Source organism: Aulostomus chinensis, chromosome 22, assembly GCF_037954235.1.
Source record: "Aulostomus chinensis isolate RoL2024-O1b breed Wild chromosome 22, RoL_Achi_v1.0, whole genome shotgun sequence".
Classification (NCBI taxonomy): Eukaryota; Metazoa; Chordata; class Actinopteri; order Syngnathiformes; family Aulostomidae; genus Aulostomus; species Aulostomus chinensis.
The window spans coordinates 24058230-24077053 of NC_141341.1; the positions used below are offsets into that span (position 1 = coordinate 24058230).

The 18824-nt window shown below is 41.6% G+C and overlaps 1 protein-coding gene across 2 annotated transcripts in view; it reads right to left on the reverse strand.

Moving 5' to 3' along the window:
* Positions 1 to 18824, reverse strand: part of arid1ab (AT-rich interactive domain 1Ab) — a 74185-nt gene that overhangs the window by 5031 nt on the left and 50330 nt on the right. Inside the window, exons 5-14 of one of the 2 annotated variants that reach the window (XM_086192545.1) lie at positions 9109 to 9349; positions 8269 to 8358; positions 7826 to 7996; positions 6985 to 7285; positions 5457 to 5602; positions 5247 to 5344; positions 4953 to 5162; positions 4646 to 4850; positions 1657 to 1789; positions 48 to 223 (exon numbers count right to left, since the gene is read on the reverse strand). In XM_086192545.1, coding sequence (XP_086048671.1) covers positions 48 to 223; positions 1657 to 1789; positions 4646 to 4850; positions 4953 to 5162; positions 5247 to 5344; positions 5457 to 5602; positions 6985 to 7285; positions 7826 to 7996; positions 8269 to 8358; positions 9109 to 9349 — 1771 coding nt within the window. Of the gene's footprint in view, positions 1 to 47; positions 224 to 1656; positions 1790 to 4645; positions 4851 to 4952; positions 5163 to 5246; positions 5345 to 5456; positions 5603 to 6984; positions 7286 to 7825; positions 7997 to 8268; positions 8362 to 9108; positions 9350 to 18824 lie in introns of both variants that reach the window. The other variant, XM_086192544.1, reaches the window with a different exon arrangement.

The following is an 18824-nucleotide window of genomic DNA, read 5'->3' on the forward strand; positions in this document are numbered from 1 at the left end:
GTCTATTACACTTCCAAAATCATGTGATCTGGCTGGTAGGCATTCACCTTTCCTCATTCCACCAAACGGGTCCTTGTTGGACTCATAAGGACCCATCCGACCCATCATCTCTGGACCGCCCATTCCGGGCTGGTAGCTTTGAGAATTTGGAGTCATAGCGTTCCTTCTAGAAAAAGCTGGGTCTCCGCCATCAGCAAAGGGGTCTTGCAGATTTACACTACTCCTATACGGAGGGCAGGAGGTATATTAGATGGTGTCTCACTTTGACAAATTTTGCCTTGGCACCAAAAAGATGGTGTTACACTTCAGGAATGGGATAGATGTAAAAACATTGAACAGAACAGACCTAAGCACTGGCAAATTTCCTGTTCCATCCATAAATTTCAAGATATTCCAAATAGTTGTGGAGGCCATATTCAATATATACAGTTTTAGGGAGGTAACTCCAATAACTATACTTTTGATAATAATAACTGAATGAATCAATGAATGTCTTACTACAAAGATTTCCATATGCTGAATTCTTAATGGACAGATTTGTTTGTTCTTTGTTCTTAAATCTTTATAATAGACTTCAACAAAATTTTGACAGTTGTATGTTCATACTAACATAGCACACTAACAAATGTTCTTTTTTTTCACAATGGTATCAATGTCAATTTTATTGTGATGACAGTGGATCCCCTTCATGAAATGTTCCCACAAATTTACTTGTACACATTAAAGGACTTCTTTTGCTCTCAAATTTGGTTGTACAGAACAGAAGCAATGTCTGATGGCAATTTGCTCCAGACACCTAATGAGTACCTCTTACAACATTTAAGTTATTTCAAGCCAAGTTGATTGACAGTTGGGTCATTCTGTGTCAACTAAATGAGATTAGGGGAGCTCAGTTGATTCACCAGCTCAGAATTTCTTGAAACTTTGTAGGAATAATTTTGGCATCTGAAACTGAAACTGACACAATGTTTTTAGCTGAAAGTCCAATATTTAAATATTATTTCACCCAATGGAAATTTTCTATAAATCACTCGCAATTGGAAACTGAATGAGATGCTACTTCCAGATGACCATATCTCTTGCAGTATATGTCAGAGAGTCTTCAAATTTTTCAACACTCAGAAAATTCTGGTAGGTGGAGACGATGCAGCAAATTCTGCCAATGAAGTCAAATTTTCATTGTTTAAGACCTCTAAAATTCAAGATATTTTAAAAAACTGCTTTTTGATTCAAATTTCTGAACAAATTCTGAATTTAACAGGTCATACATAAAACAACTAAGGCTTGTTTGTCAGAATATGCTGCATTCTCTCCATTCACCAGTGACATCTGAAAATTTGAACTTCAAGAGATATGGACATCTGAAAGTAGCATCTTGTTCAATTTCCAACAAACAAATGTTTAATTAAAATTTTCCATTGGTAAAAAATTTTGAAAATGTCTGAATTTTGGCTACCACAAAAGACAGATGTCAGATCATTCCTACAGAGTTGGTCGAGCAACCATCCTCGCTGAACTGCTCCTGACATCTCTAGTAGCATTACGCTGAGTGAAAAATAGCCACCAGGCTTTGTTTCCTGCCTCTAGAACTAAATTGAGAATAGAAAACAGCTCTAAAATGTGTTAACAAATTTGTTAGTGTTTTTGAACTTATACCTGACACCAGGCATTGGAGGCATTTGTGTGTGAGGGGTGGAGGCTGGGGTGGGAGGCTTCAATTCTCCACCCTCTGCCATTGAACTACTGGTGGACTGAGGGGTCTGAGGGCCTTGGAGTGATCCAGAACCAGCTGAAAAACATGGATAAACAGACTTATTAGAGAAGAAAACAACAACCATGTCCTCTGGCTTGATCAGATCTGCTTGTGACATCCGCCTTTTCTTATCTTCAATCCCCAAATAAAGGCCAGAGTTGATGATGAAGGAGGATATTCTTGTGGATTGGGTGGGCACTGTAGGGGGATTTCAAGAACACATGCTACTTTTGGCAATCCCAAATCCCATTAAAAAAAATCCCCGAAAGTTGCACAAAGGAATTTTGAATCCCCCAGCTCATCACAGGCACCCCAAACCCAACTCATCATTTCTCATCACTCTTATCAATCACCATCAGGCTCTTTGAGCCACCAGTAAACACTGATCTAAACTCTGACTCTGACAGATTGCTGGTTGGCCTGTGGAGACATGTGACTTTTGACTGTGACTTCTGATAGTGAGTGAGAGATTGTGTTATTAGTATGTGTGTGTAAGAGAGTAAGAGAGGGAGAGAGAAGTGTTCATTCTGAACTTCAGCTCAGGACTGAAGTCTGATGACTCACAGGTTCCCATTCATTAAACTCTCTCACACACACACACACACACACACACACACACACACACACACACACACACACACACACACACACACACCAGGGTCATTGGCAGGTCACATTTATTCACAATTTCTCACGTCACCCTCGCCTCTCTAGCTCTTGCATATACACACTACACACACATTAACCAGCTCCCCCTCCCCCCGGGCAGGGATTTCCCTTTACTAAAGATGAAGGCAGGAAAAGGGGAGGGGGAGGAGGTTCTCATGGGGAACAAAAAAAAAAAAAAAAGCAAAGTGGAGGCAGAGAGTAAGAGAGAGAGAGAATCGTGTGACATACACACATACACTCAAGCCTCTTCCCCCATTCATCATTTCTGGCTCAGTACTAATCTCCAGGGAGTGTTGCTTTGCCTCTGTAGCCCTGGGCTACGCACCAGGCAGTGATGACACTCTGCTGATGGGGCATAGCTATCGCCAAATCGCAGCCCCCCTGCCCCACCCCCCTTCCCTGTTCTTCCTTCATACCAACTAGAGGGCTGATGCCAGCTGACAAGCACCCTGATGTCTCCTGTAACAACACCCCGATGCTGACTCAGTGCCCTGTGTCTGACAGCCTGGGTCCTGGCCAGACTGAGGCAGCACGTGGTCGTCCCTGGTGTGGTTGTTCCTGGCAGCTACAACAGGAGTCCCTCCAAAACAAACACTTTCCAGTGGTGGTATTCCATTGGCTCCCTGGCCATGCAGAGTCAAACAATGAAAAATTTAATCTGCATTTCCAATACCAGTGAAAATACATCAAGACACGCCTGTGATGGTCCACCTATAGAGTTGGGCCAAAGTGTGCCCCACCTACCTTGGAGACAGATTTGGGTCACCTTGCTGGTTTCTACCAATATCTGAGTGTGAGATCAGCTCTCAGTATTTCTTGGACATCTATGCATTGTAGGTTTAAAGTGGGTGCTGATAACTAAAGAGGTGAGACAGAGGATTTGTGTATGGTGAGGAACTCTGCCATGCCACAGAGAGAAGAGGCTGCACAGTGATAACTATATCATTGGATATACTGTAAGGTTAAAAAGCAGCAGAAAAAAAAGCTGGTAATGGCAGAGCGAATTGATACTAAGGTCTCTAATAAACTAGACAACAGAGTGGCACAGGAGTGAGTCCTAAAACCTGGAAGTAAGTTAAGAGTACTGAATGTCCAATTCACTCGTCTCAAAGTTGATAAAATTTTTACTCTTTTTGGGGGGGGGGGGGGGGGGGTAAATTCCTGAAATCTCGAGGCATTCACACTAGCTTTATATATTTTAATGTTTTGTTCCAGGGAATAAAATGCACCAGTAAAGACAGCACTTGTAAATTTTAAAGCATTTATTCACCTTAAAATGGCAGTTGCTAATAAGCGGTTAAACAAGCCAAAAAACAGCACAACAAAAGCAGAAAAAGAGCAATGCTAGTTGTAGTGACATTAATTGGAATTGTTGCAGAGTGTAGGTTATCCTCATGAGCAAAATGAGTGAGTCTCATAAACTTTTGTTCAACACTAATCGTATGTTGATGAAATGAGAGTGTAAAAATCCTATTGGCTTTTGGCCGAGGGAACCTATGAAGATGTTACGTTCTTGTGTTGGCCAACAAAAACACATCATCGCCATTATTATTGATGGAGATAGGAAAGATCTTTTTGTAACTTAATTCAAGTAAAGTAGTATAACATGATTTTCCTTTGCAAGGGGACTTGCAAGATATGCTGTAAGTTATTTATGAGTTGTTTCTTTTAACAAAAGATGTTGTGAACTGCAACCAAATCTCATGAAAAATTCCAACGAAGTAGCAAATCATCCAAAAATATTGCCCACAAGAGACAAACAAGAGGTGTGAAATACTCTTGGTTCTCTGTGGTTTTTCTTTTCTTATCTGTGCATCAACTGGTACCGTCATATGTTGGCTTTATATCACTCTTGGATGTTCACATTCAGCAGAGTTTCTGTTCATGACATCTTCTGATTTGGCAGCTTAAAAAAGCTTTTTAAATAACAAAATAAAATGGATGTAATTGTGGAGAACCACTAATTGGCCTCACACAAGAGATGATTAACGATGGTATAAAATTGGCTTTTAACACTTCAGTTAATAGGATACAATTAAATACACAGGTTTGAAAACACATGATGTGAGCTGACTAGAACAACAAGGAGGTGATGAATATCACTTCAACTACAAGGCAGGCCAGGGGGAAGGGGAAAAATAACACAAGCCTCCGCTAAATATCATGTGAAACTCAAAGGGGTAAGTAAAAGGTAGTGAGATGTAGATGTAAGCTTAGACTTACCTGGGCTGGGAGGCTGGATCTTCGGCTGGTTCTTTTTGGTGTCTGTATTAAAGAAGTCTGGGGGTGGGTCCTCACCACGTTCAATCTTGCACTCAAAGGCATACAAACACTGGATGTACTGTTTCTTGAGTGAACTGGCTGCACTGCTCGATGTGCCCACATTAAGGTTAGTGGCAAGCTCCCTCCATTTCTTATTCTTGTTCACCTGGTGGGCGAGAGGGTAAGAAGGAGGCTCAGAAAGCTGCACAGAACAGAACAGGCTCTTACAAAACGGAAAGCAGTCTGTTTTGGTGGAATGGTGGTGCACCTGGGTGAGGCCTCCGATCTCTTTGACAGACACATAGAGTCTGAACAGATCAAGAGGCTTGCGTCCTACAGCAGGTAGGTTGTTCATGCCCATAGCCTTCTCCTCTGCAAAGGCCAGGTACCGGTCCACCCACATCTTCCTCTCTGGCTCTGGACCAAGCTCATACAGACGAGTGATCTTCTCATTGGTGATGGTAGAAGAACTGGACTTCTAAGGGACAGACAATAAAGGATGTTGTGAGACAACAAAGAATTCTGCACAACCACATGTCTATTTTGTGATTAAAACTTCTACCTTTTTGGATTCAGTCTTGGGAGTCCCTTCAACTTTGTTGTTCATCTTCTGGGCAGGGTTCATTTTGTCCATGCCAAACTCTGAGCTCTGAGCCATCCCTTTGTATAAAAACAAATGATTACAAGTCTGTAAAACCATTTTATAGACTAAACTTATAGGCCCAGAGCAGTACACAGTCACCTGATAAGCTGCTATGTAGCTTGTACTCACCAGGGGTGTTGTTTGCCATGTTTGTTCCCATTGGGTATGGACTTGGCCCTCCCTGGTTCATCATACCGTGCATGTTGTTCATGCCAGGGCCGTATGGAGAACCTGCTCCCATCATGCCCTGGGACATGTTAGGGTAGCCAGGCGGCCTGAAGAAAAGAATGCTTGCTGAGAAGAAATACACTGTATCTAAATAATTTTCTCATAAAGACTGAAGAGTCTGTTATCCTATTAGTATGTTTGTGTTTAAATCTAACAACTCCGTGCTTCTCTCTTTCCTTGTATTTACCTAATTCAGCTAACTGTAGGCTGAGCTGTCATTCTCACTTTGGAGGATGTAATTCCCTGATCTCTGAGACCAGGCAATTTATTGAAAACAACAATTTAACTGAAATAGGTTGTTCATCAACTGATCAAAAGTTTAAGACCACAGCTCAAAAAACCCTGAAAACCTCCTAAAAGAGAAACTGAAGTGTCAAAAACTGACTCAGTAATGAGTAGCTTCACCATTATTGTTGATCACTTCAGCAATTTGTTTTGGCATCCTTGATGCAAGTGTTTCCAAAAGGCCATTGGGAATGTTGCTCCAAGTGGTGAAGATGGCTTCATGGGGGGCGTCCACCTTCTGGAACTGATGTTCATTTTTGTAAACTTCCCTTGCCATCCATCCGCAAATGTTCTCAAATGGATTTAGATCAGGGGAACATGCAGGATGGTCCAAAAGAGTGATGTTATTCTCCTGGAAAAAATTCTTGGTCAGACGGTCATTGTGAATTGTAGCGTTGTCCTGCTGAAAAACCCAGTCATTACCACACAGACTAGGGCCCTCAGTCATGAGGGATGCCCGCTGCAACATCTCCACATAGCCAGCTGCTGTTCGATTCCCCTGCACAACCTGGAGCTCCATTGTTCCAATGAAGGAAAAAGCACCCCAGATCATGATGGCGCCCCCTCAACTGTGCCGCATAGAGAACATCTCAGGTAGCATCTCCTTGTTATGCCTGTAACATTGGAAGCCACCAGGACCATCAAGGTTAAATTTTTTCTTGTCAGAGAATAAAACTTTCTTCAACCTTTGATGGCCCCATGTTTGGTGCTCCCTTGCAAAGTCCAAAAGGGCAATTTTGTGGCGTTGAAGGAGACGTGGCCTTTGAAAACGTTTTTTGTTTCTGAAGCCCTTCCTTTGCAGATGCCGTCTGATGCTTATTGGGCTGTAGTAAGCACCAGTTTTCCATCCATCCATTTTCTTCCGCTTAATTCCTATTTGATCAGCTGATGAACAACCTATTTCAGTTAAATTGTTGTTTTCAATAAATTGCCTGCTCAAAACTTTTGGTCAACTTCTGGTCTCTTGTTCCCATTTCTTCTTTTTGCATTTTGAAGCTCTACTCAGAACTTTCCTAAGATCCCAAGAACAAAATGCAAATTCATGCAATACACACACACACACACACGCGCTATATGTGTGTGTGTGTGTGTGTGTGTGTGTGTGTGTGTGTCATGGATGCAGGCAGAAGCTGTAAGTACCCACCTGTTGTGTATGGAGTTTGTGGGTCCATGGTGCATGGTGGGCCCACTGTCTTTCCTGTTCATGCCTGGAGGGGGACACATCCCAGGTGCCACCTGAGGAAGCATGGTGCCCATGTTTGAGCCCATCCCAGGACCGTAGGGCCGAGAACCCATCTGTCCAGGGCCGATTCTACCAGGTGGCATGTTTCCATATGGAGCCCCGCTGCCCTGGCCAGGCATGGGGTTCATGGAGCTGCCCATACCAGGGCCGCTGGGGTAGTTAGCGTTGGGCATCCCTGTGTAACCAGGCTGCCTGGGGTAACCTAAAAGTATCAGAAACGGATCAACAATTATATGTGTGAGGCAGCTTCAAACAACCACCAAACTGCAAATGATGCCAGCCCTAGGTGTTTGTAATATGCACTTAAATTGAAACTGAAAAATCTGTGGATGAGCCGCCTGACAAGATTAAATGTTTCAGTGGTCCAGCTCTAAATTTACCTCTGTGCTGCCTGTTCTGACAAGCAGCCTGGTGATGCGGGCTTTATCTGGCCCTTGCTATTCACTGCTATGACTCATAGCAGAACTTCTTCAATGCTCAAAGAAACCATCTGAGACTTAAAAGTGAAGTGATCTAATTTGATAAATATGCTAAGTGAGAGAAAATGTCAAAGTAAAATTTGGGCTATCTACAAAACTAAGTGATTCTCACAAAAAGACAACTGTGGACTCATTCGTAATATTTTAAAGGTTTAAAAAAATCGTTCAGAATGTACCTCTAAATCTTATGTTCTTCTATCATATTATATTGTTTCTGTATTTAATCATATTAAACTTTTATTTTATTGGCCCTGAGGCCTCACCTTGTTGGCCATACTGACCCCCCTGAGGCCCATAGTTTCCCATCGAGTTATTCTGGAGATAAGGTCCCATTCCACCATGCATCTGGCCTCCTGAAGACTGGCGTGGAGATAAGGCAGATCCAGATTGTCCAGGGGACCCATAAGGAGGCATCTGAGGGTTGCGCATGTACACTGGAGAGTGAGAGCATTTTTGAGTCAGCTTCATTAGACACATTTTTCTTCTTCCATTTAGACTCAATTAAAGAAGACATCTGCTTAAACATACAGCAACATAAAAGATTTTGAACCTAGCTTTTCATGTTCTCATAAAGAAGCAAACCATGGCTGTTTTTAGTACCAACATTTGACCAGACAATTCAGAGTACAAGAAACATTTTATCTAAAAATACAGGCTAAGGAAAAATGTGTGCTAAAGCGCAATTGTAAAATGTCTCCATACACACCCCTGTCTTGGCCCATGCCTGACTGGTTCATGGAAGAGTGCATAATGCTGTCTGACTGGACACTTGGGGGCCGAGGAGGCATCTGATTACCTGCTGGACACATGCAGTGCAAATGTTATTTATTTACATTCCTCAGAATTTGATGAAATTTCATGGAATCACAAGTAGGAGCTGTTCAAATGTTGCATTATTGTAGGGTTTATAATGTGACCAGCTAACTATGGTACTCCTGGTCTAATGGGGGCCATAGTTGGGGCTTTTATTTTGACAAACCCTTGTTTGGTCTTTGAATGATGATTAAGGGTGCTGAGTAATATGGCTGTGTTTATCTTTTTTTTTTTCTATCTATCTGAAGTTTTGCTCAGGGTGTGCTATTGCTCCTAATCAGTTAGCTACCTGGATCAAGTCCACCTGATGTGACTATAATGAAATAGGAACATTTAACTTTTTGAAAAAGGCAGAGGATGAAGCAATGAGGGCTCACATTGGTAAATCAGGATCATCAGTCATAAGTCATGACCCGATGCCTGTTTTCTATTTTTGATGAAGAGCAGCCACAGGAGGTTTTTACAGTGGAAAGTGCAAAAGGATTTAGTGTGCATTTTCATTTTTAATTTTTTTAGAACATCTGGCTGGTGTTGGCTTCCAAATTTCTAAAGTATGTCCCAGCACATAGTATCAAGGTTATTATGGTGTCTCTACGCATGCTGGATTTGGATCATTTTAGCTCTACTCACAGCAGTGATGAAGAAGTGTAACATCATGACATGAAACCCCTCAAGCTTTGTTACTGCTTGAACAAAGTAATTCTTGCATTTTCAAAAATCAATTTTTTTTAACCTGGCACAGCGGCAGGGGACAGAGGGCCAGTTCGGGAGGGGGTGACACTTGCAGGGGAGCCAACAGGTGACGGCGAAGGCCCACGTATTCCTGGCAGGTGTGGAGACGTGTGCGGAGAAAAGGGCGACTGAGCAGGGTTGCTTTGTTCCCCTTGACTGCTTGACACCCCTGAGGTGCTGACGCCTGGGCTCAGGGCTCCCTCTGTACCAGTGGGCAAGTCATCGATGGAACCCGACAGGTCCTAAATGAACACAGTTAAGAGTTAAATTTAGTTAAACTTTGTACCCATTCTGAGTTTCTATAGACTGCACGAACCTCAAAAGAAAAGTGGAAGTGGGACTGTTTGAAAGATTTACCATATATTTATTGAAAGGAAAAAAATTATCACACGTAATTCAAATGCAGATAGCACTTTGTAATATGACAGACACAAGACAATTACAACAAAGCAGCCCTCTATGCAATTTTGAGGAGGTGGATAAATTAAGAGACAAATTAAACACATTCAAATGGTACACCAATATTTTGTATGTCACTGTGTGTTGGGGAATTGGTGTTTACTTAATATCAAAATCAAGTGAGTAGACATTTAAATAACTGCTAATACATGAGATCTATTGTTGCCATCATTTGGGGGCATCCATGTTTTTCTCTCTGACACACTCAGGTACGATGCCTTCTTTCTTCTTTTTTCCTATCTCAAATACTTGAAATGATCCCCCTCATGCAAAGAGAGTTGAGTTTGGGTGCCTTGCAATGAGAAGGTAAGGACGAAATTATTTGACACAAGTCATCTTGGGAGGCAGTTGAAATAATTGGAGCCAAGCACAGTCTCTGGGGCCACGTGGTGTTGTTATTGAGCTTCGCTGGCTGTGACACAAAGACAAGGAGGCAGGCAGGAAGGGAGGCAGTAGATGATTATTATGTTTGTGGGAAGGTGAATGTTTACACACTGGCCACTCACATGGAGCCCATGTGCTCACTCAGAAATGCAAGCTCATCTGCCAGTCACATTGGAGAAGGGAAAAAAAGGCAGGGGAGGGGAAAAAAAACACACACTGGAAGGTGGCCAACTATTCCCATAGAAATCTCACACTTGCAGGCTGGCTGCGGCCCTGAAGCTGGCGGTTTTGTACTTGAAACAGTGCCCGTTGCTATTTTTGGGATGTGACCTGATGGAGAAACCTCAGAGGGAGTGACAGGAGGAGAACGCTGATTCACAATCTCTCTCCCTTTCTCCCTCTGCCCTGCATATAGCTCTCACTTCTGTGACTCCAACCACTTAAATTTTCATGACCTGCACAGGAAATGTGGCAGCTCCAAATCCATGTGATTCTGCCTTCATAGATGATTAGGAGACACTTTTATTGCATGACACTAATTAATATTCTCAAATGTAAAAGCGGGTAAGAGGAAGGCAGAGCCATGCTGTGTTAATGAAACAAAGTGGTGAGAGCTTAATGCTCTGGAGCAGAGATCAAAAACTAACATTCCTTGTTTAAACCATGGAGGGCTCCTTTCTACAGCAGTCAGCGGAACACCAGCACCACCCCCAACTACACTAAGATGTCACAAGACTGGTCACCTGACAAGGAGCTCCTGCCACAGTGACCACTTTGCTGGCTTCCACATTTAAATCTTTGGCATCTGAATCACAGGACTAGACCACAGGGCAAAAAGGTCAGGGGTCAATGCCTGGAGTTATATCTTGGGGTAAGAACTCAGCAGGAGTTCACCGTTGGGCACAAGAAATACACACATCAGAAAAGAAAAGAAAGAGGGGCCGAGAAGAAAGGAAGGATCCATCCTGATTAGGGAGAGGTTCTTTATTTTCATGGCTACTTACATTGTAGATTCCCAATAAAGGCATCAAAGCTATGAACAAACCCCTATATATATATCTATATATATATAAATATAAATATCTATATCTATATCTATATAAATCTATATATCTATATATCTATATATATATAGATATAGATAGATAGATATAAATCTATATATATATATATCTATATATATATAGATATATATATATTCCGATACAAATGTTAATATTTTAGTTTTTGTTTGTTTCTCATTTCATAAATATTTTCTTTTAATTTAATTTATCCTTTCTTCTTTACTCTGTAAATGCTGCTGAAACTATTTAAATTTCCCCTGTGTAGGATTAATAAAGTATTCTTATTCTATTTTAGATTCTTTAAAATAGCCACCCTTTGCTTTTATTTTTGCTTTGTACACACTTGGCATTCTCTTGATTAGCTAAAGTGGTTTCCCAACAGTCTTGAAGGAGTTCCCAGAGATGCTGAGCACTTGTTGGTCCTTTTGTCTTCATTCTATGGTCTATCTCATCCCAAATCTTCTCGACTGGGTTTAGGTCAGGTGACTGTGGAGGCCAGGTCATCTGGCACAGCACTCCATCACTATCCTTCTTGGTCAAACAGCACTTACTCAACCTGGAGGTATGGGGTCATTGTCCTAATGAAAAATCACTGATGGTCCAACTAAACACAAACCAGATGGGATGGCAAGCCACTGCAGGATGCTGTGGTAGACATGCTGGTTCTGTGTACCTTCAAATTTGAATAAATCCCCAAAAGTGTCACCAGCAAAGCACCCTCACACCATCACACCTCCTCCTCTATGCTTCACAGTGGGAACCATGCATGAAAAGACCTTCCGTTCACCTTTTCCACGTTGGACAAAGACACGGCGTGTGGAACCAAAGATCTCAAATTTGGACTTATCAGACCACAGCACAGATTTAATTTAACAGATTAATTTTTGCTTTAATGTCCCTTTCCTTGTGTTTCTTGGCTCAAAAATCTGTGTATGTACATTATATATATATATATATATATATATATATATATATATATATATATATATATATATATATATATGTGTGTGTGTGTGTGTGTGTGTGTGTGTGTGTGTGTGTGTGTGTATATATACACACACACATATTATTATATATATATATACATATACACATACACACATATGTATGTATATATATATACATACATACATACACACACATGTATGTGTATATATATATATACATACACACATATCTATATCTATATCTATATATATACATATCTATATATATACATATCTATATCTATATATATACATATCTATATATATATATATACATATCTATATATCTATCTATCTATCTATACATATCTATCTATCTATATATATATATATATATATATATACACACACAACACAAAAATATTCTTTAATACTTAAACAGTCCGAGTCCAGTTGCGCAAAAAAAAAAAATTGGTAATGCTGCATAGTAATTAATTGTGTCAATTTTTTTTATAGCATGTGTAATTATATAACTTAAAAAAACAAAAATATAGCAAACACATAATTATCAATTTGAACACCAAGCATGTTGTATAATTTTTTGTGACCGCTATTTAATTTGGTGAAGTTATTTTGTAAACGGTCCTGAATAAATGTTTGTTGTATTTTTATGTTAGTTGAAGCTTGTATGTTTGAGCTGAGAAACACATCTCAAAATCAGCACTTATCTGTGCACAATGTTCTTGAGCAAGAAAAAAAAACTCACGATACCATTTCTTTATTATGTGGCAATATTGTACATAATATCCACAATATGACCAAATTGTACAGCACTAATAATTACCCCATGAAAAACCTTAAAATGAGACCTACTCCTCTCCCTCATAATAAAATCCAGATGACATGAGTATACAAATACTCTTTCATCTCAGATGATTAACTACTGGCTACAAGATGTCTCCTACTTCTCGATGTATGTGCACTGGAGGCTTAATGTTTTACATTCTACTCATGTATGCAGAATTTCACGTAAGAATCAGCAATCAAAATATGCATAATATCACAAATCATACTCGTAGGACTGCTTCTTAAAATCAGAGTCTCAACAAGACAAAGAATTCTAAATTTGTAGCAAAGAATGTGAATCACTAGGCCACGTTTGGGGGTTACCCATAGCAGTTGCAGCTACAGCCCAGATCTTAAATTATGGTTCTCTACTGAAGTCAACTGTTTTGTACAGAAAACTGACATTAAACATTTTGTCAATGTTGCAGTCTTATTTACTTCACAACTTTGAACAAACTACTATGGGCCCAATGCTTACCATCTCTATTGAATAACTAAAAACAAACAAACCCTGTAGGTCACTTAAGCCCCTTTCACACTGCACCAAAAATGCGGGTCAACACAGGTTTTTGGGCACTCTGAAAGGGTCGACTCGGCATTTCTACCTGTGTCGACCGACTCGCCAAGCAACCTGGGTGTTTAGCGGCTCGGCTTGGCTCACTTGCAGTGTGAAAAAGGCAACCCATATCGTCTCAGGTTTCATGCAACCTTCCTGTCGCATCCTGATTTTGTCACTGTGCCGCCTGTCAGGCTTTACCTGTAGCTTCTTCGGCTCCCTTCCAGACTACCTAAAAAGTCCATCCTCCTTTGCTGCATTAGCGCTCGGACATTTTCCAATCCGTGCCGAGTTTGTATGCTTTGCAAAAGAGACAACATTGCAATGCACGCAACAACAACGCTAACGTTCGACTCGTCGACGTTCATGTTGTTGTTTGTTTGCCTCTCAGTGTTTCGGTGCACGTTTATGTGTAATGATGACGTTGTCAGCGCGATGATGTATGAGAGAGAAAAACACAGGCATGCAGCCCTCGCAGTGGGAGTTCAGACCCAGGTCTTCTGGAAGCTTGAATGCACCCTTAATGCAGAGCGAACATGGGTCCAAAAAACCCTTGTTGATGTTTTCAGTGTGAAAAGGGTATTAGTGTTTTCTTCCTTGTTATTCAGCAGAAACTGACCTGACCTTAAAACCAAAGCAACCTAAGCCATCTAGTGCATCCCAATAAGAGTGAAAGAGTCATAAATAAACTATTGTGTTCAATATTACCATTTTGGGTTGCAATATAATTAAGAAAAGGTATCATGAGTCTACTTAGAAATATACCAAGAAAAACACATAGAAAGTATTTATTACATGGGAAGGTTGTTTATAGTACAAGTCAGCCAAACGTCACACAGTTTGGCAGCCAACACACATTAACAATAGCCTTCAAGCTACTAATCAGTACATGCACCCACGACAGCTCAATAGCCTAGGCATTATGATTCAGCCAAAAAGTCGGAGGTACAGACTTCCTTGCACTTCCTTTAACTATGTATGTCGTTGTGTAACCAACTGTACCACTCTCTGCTCTAATTGCCCCCACAGGGAAAAATGAAGTTTTCTTTATCTGAATCTGAAAGTGTCGAGAGTGCTTTGTAGTTGTGAAAATACATACATTTGAAAAGATCTGACCTAATACAATTGCTGTCTTAACTAAACCTAAAAATGGTAAGGGTGCTTCTTCACATAGCCATAAAGGGTGCGGCTGAGGTAAAACTCTGTAAAAGCGCACACAGGTGATTACTGTTTTCAGACTTCTTGACAAGATTGCACAGTTTAGATCTGAGTGAACATAATGTTGCCTTTAGGGTTTGTAAGAGAAAATTTCTAATACTAATACTTTTCACACATCTTCAGAGTGCCTACACCAACATTTCCCAACACTTCCATCATCCATCAAACTGTTACCCAATGCAACTGCCAAAAATAAAGTTCATATTACTCCTTTTATGTCTACAGAGATCAATGTATATTGTCACTTTGTTTATTTTACCAGGTTGTCATATCAACTCTGTATCAGTTACGTTTTGATAATGATCACTTAAGGCATGCCAATTATAATACCATGGGGCAGCAAAACAAAAAGGATGACAAGATGTGCTCATTCCAGATATAAAATGTTTTCTCGTTCTGGAGAGCAAATGAGGAAAATCTGACACCCAAGCATTTTTAAGTCAAATTGAAATATATTTTTAAACCTTTAAAATAGAGTTAAAATGTATTATATTTGAGTTAGAACTTAGTTAAAATCAATTTCAAACTTTCAAGACTTTGTTCAAATCATGCTGCCTTGTGTTTCAGGTATATGAAGTCTTTGGGGGGTCTGGATGAAATCACCACTGAAAAAAGGCATGTACCTGTCACATCAATGAGCTGTAATCCCACTAATACTAATAACTGTATGGTAGTTCAACAGAGTATGGAGTATTTCAAGTCGCTGAAAATAGTTTTTTATTGCTTGTAATCTAGAGGAAATCAAAGACATCTGCTGGATACAGGACTACCCCTTCTGTAAATATCTGAAAACTAACAGCTTTGGTCCCTCAGCTTGGATAGGCAGAGGTATCATGCACTCACACACGCACGCACACGCACGCACACGGACACACACGCACACACACACCTACCTAGTCCCACTCTGCAGTCATTGATTTTCCCTGGCTCAATACTGCACACACCAGCCTATTCTGCTGACTGCACAAGCCGGACAGCAAGAGAAGAGGGGAGGGTAGGACTGTGTGTTTATGTCAGTGTGTAGGGGAGGATGTGCTACCGGGGCTCTGCTATTCAACACACTCATAATTAAAAGACATTTGATGGAGAGGATATGGATCAAGGCGTGAGGAAGAGTTCAAGGATATTGGGGTGGCCGTGACTGTGAATGTGTGTGTATGGTGGGGAATGGGGTGTGTATGTGTGTGTGTGTGTGTGTGTGTGTGTGTGTATGAGTGCTGATGAATATTGACACCATGACAAACATTTCAGCTCATTAAATGAGTGTGCATTAAAACACACACTGATGCTAATTCTGCTCTATACAGGGAGAAGGAGAAGCTGTGTTGCGGAGAGAGGGAGAGATGTGCAGCTCTGTGAAGCTTCAAGCCTGCCTCTGTGGCAGCCATTTTGTGTTTTCCCAGCACTGCCTAACATGGAACTTCAGAGCTGCAGAATAGTGTTTGCAGTGGTTGATGTAGGAACAGAGACTGATTTATATGAAATATAAATGCTTAAACAATCGGATGAAAATTCCTCTAATGTAATTATCGTTCATAAGTTTGGCTAAGAGCGGTCTACACTACTCCCACTGTGTCAATATTCACCACTGGTCGTGTGTGCCAGTGCTGTCTCTGACTCATCTGCTCTGCTCTCCTCTCTGCCGTCTTAATGTATTCCATTTGCAGATTACTTCACTGAATCAGTCAAGCCTGACCAGAGCCATTAGTCTGCCAAGCCACCGGATTTCTTTCTCTTTTGGTTGCGAGAAAGTGGGAGAAGACAGGTAGTGTAGCAGCCCTGAGATAATGAAACATATCTGGAATGTGTGACCCTGGCCACCAGTGTAACTAGATCCAGTAATGCTTGCGGGTGGTGAGGAGGGAGGCAGAGTGGGCAGAGTCTCTCTCTCTCTCTCTCTCTCTCTCTCTCTCACACACACACACACACACACACACACACACACACACACACACGGCTGTCAGGCTTCCACACGCTGAACACAAATCAAAAACAAAAAATGCTCTCACATCCTCTTTGGGAGAAAAAATGGGAGAGGGAGGGGGAGGTTAGGTTGATAGAAGAGGAGGGTTGCATCTTAAGGGCTGCCATGGTTACTATGATCCACGTGGTTGACACATTAGGGGCTGACACATTAGGGCAGCAGAGTCAGTCCCTCCCCCCGCTGCTGCCATCTCTCTCTCTCTCTCTCTCTCTCTCTGGCCTTACTGTGCACCTGAGTGGGTCACGGTGCAGTCAGCTACTACAAAAGAAGAAGCCTGTCATTGTTACAGGAAACACAGACACACCAAAGCCCCCAACCCACCAATTTTTAATCACACACAGACTCCAGGCTTTTGCACTGAGAGAACCTGGGAGAAACACACACACTGAGTGGACAAACAACAGAACCTTGAACTTCTCTGCCCTCTGTTTATGTTTATATGCTGGTGACCTTGTCAGCAAGAACACTCCAGCACTGCACACTTACCACTCATTCAAGCCAAGTAGGCTTTTGATAGCTACATGGGGTCATGGGAAAAGTCATCTCTTCCCTTTTAAGCAGAAGATCAAGTAAAATCCTCTCCACATATTTTAGTTCTATTTCTTCCAGCTCAGCCTCTGTAGGTGTGAACCTGATGTAACTGACCCAAGACGTAGATTATCTGAAGACAACAATCAAAGACACACACACACGCACGCACGTATACACAAAACAAATAGATGCTCAAGACAAAGTAACATGCAGGCCATCTTTAGCAAAGCAAGTGACACATGGAAAAATAAAGTTCATATTACTCCTTTATGCCTACAGAAATCAATGTATATTGTCACTTTGTTTATTTTACCAGGTTATCAACTCTGTATCAGTTACGTTTTGATAACGATTACTTAATGCATGCCAATTATGATACCATGGGGCAGCAAAACAAAAAGGATGACAAGATGTGTTCATTACCAATATAAAATGTTTTCTCGTTCTGGAGATTGTGCGAGTATGAGGAAAATGGAAGCATGGAAGCACACAGCTGGGTTAATGGAAGATAATGGTAGGAAAAGGCAGACGGGGGTTGCTGTTGGTTCAGCTACCTGTCCAGGGGTCCCACCTCTGCATCTCAGTCACTGGCCAGGTCCAAGGCATCTGGGAACTCCAATGGGAGCTTAGGGGAGGCAGCCCTAGCCCCAGTTTTGCAGGGCTGAGCTCAACCATAAGGGGGCACTCCCATTCCACTATGAGGGAAGAACTGGAGAAAGGAGGAGAAGCAAGGCAGGCCCCTGCCTCATATAACAGCAGCAGCCATTACAGGGTTTCACATCGAGCACAGGCTGATGAAAACCTCTCTGTACCCAGTTATAGGTTTGCCATGAAAACCTTCTCTAAGAAGATGAAGTAGATGAGTGGTGGACAACTGACTGCTAAAATAGCACATTTTGGTTAAGAAAAAAGCATCAGTTGGCTCTTATTTGAGCTTTTACAGGAAGAAAAATAACTAACAATGCCATTAGGGTGACACAATGCTGAGATGCTGGGAGTACCCTGCTGGTGTAAGGTGTATTATCTTGAGTATCGGTGCAAAAGACACAATGTCTACTACCTCTGCATGCAAGCAACCTCTAGCACCCCAGAAGTTACCATTACACTGCTACTCTATTATCAGAAGCCACAGATGGATGAAAACATGGAAAAAAGTAGAAGAGCAAAGGCGGTAAAAAAGTGCCCTGTATTAGTAAGAGATATCAATCCTGCTATAACATGTAGTAAAATGCTGCGGTCCACAAAAGAGGAAACTATGAATCTTTCCGAGTAGGGAGTTACTTTTTAGATGCACCAAATTTGAAATTTTTGAACTTCTCTGTGAGGATAACAAAAAAGGGGGGGGGGGCACACAGACACTGCTGCAGCCATCCATGTGTAGTATATACAACACATACACACACCGCCTCACAAAGTGAGTAAATGGTGAGAGTGGGTATGGGGGAGGAGAGTGCAGGGTCTGACTGCTGTGAATAATGTGGAGATGGTGTGTGTGTTGGAGGCCTTTTGTAGTGATCACAATAGTAGCAGGGAGTCCCAGGGCAGTGCACAGATGCCGGAGTGAGGCAGGCAGCTGCCCAGCCGGCGGTGAGGGGTGCTGGGATACAGAGAGCTGAGGGATAGAGGGGCCTCAGGGAAATGTGTGTGTGTGTGTGTGTGTGTGTGTGTGGGGGGGGGGGGTAATGGGGAGCCTTCACACCCTATAGCCTGTCTGCCTGCTTTACAGAGAAGCATTGCCCCTCCCCTCCT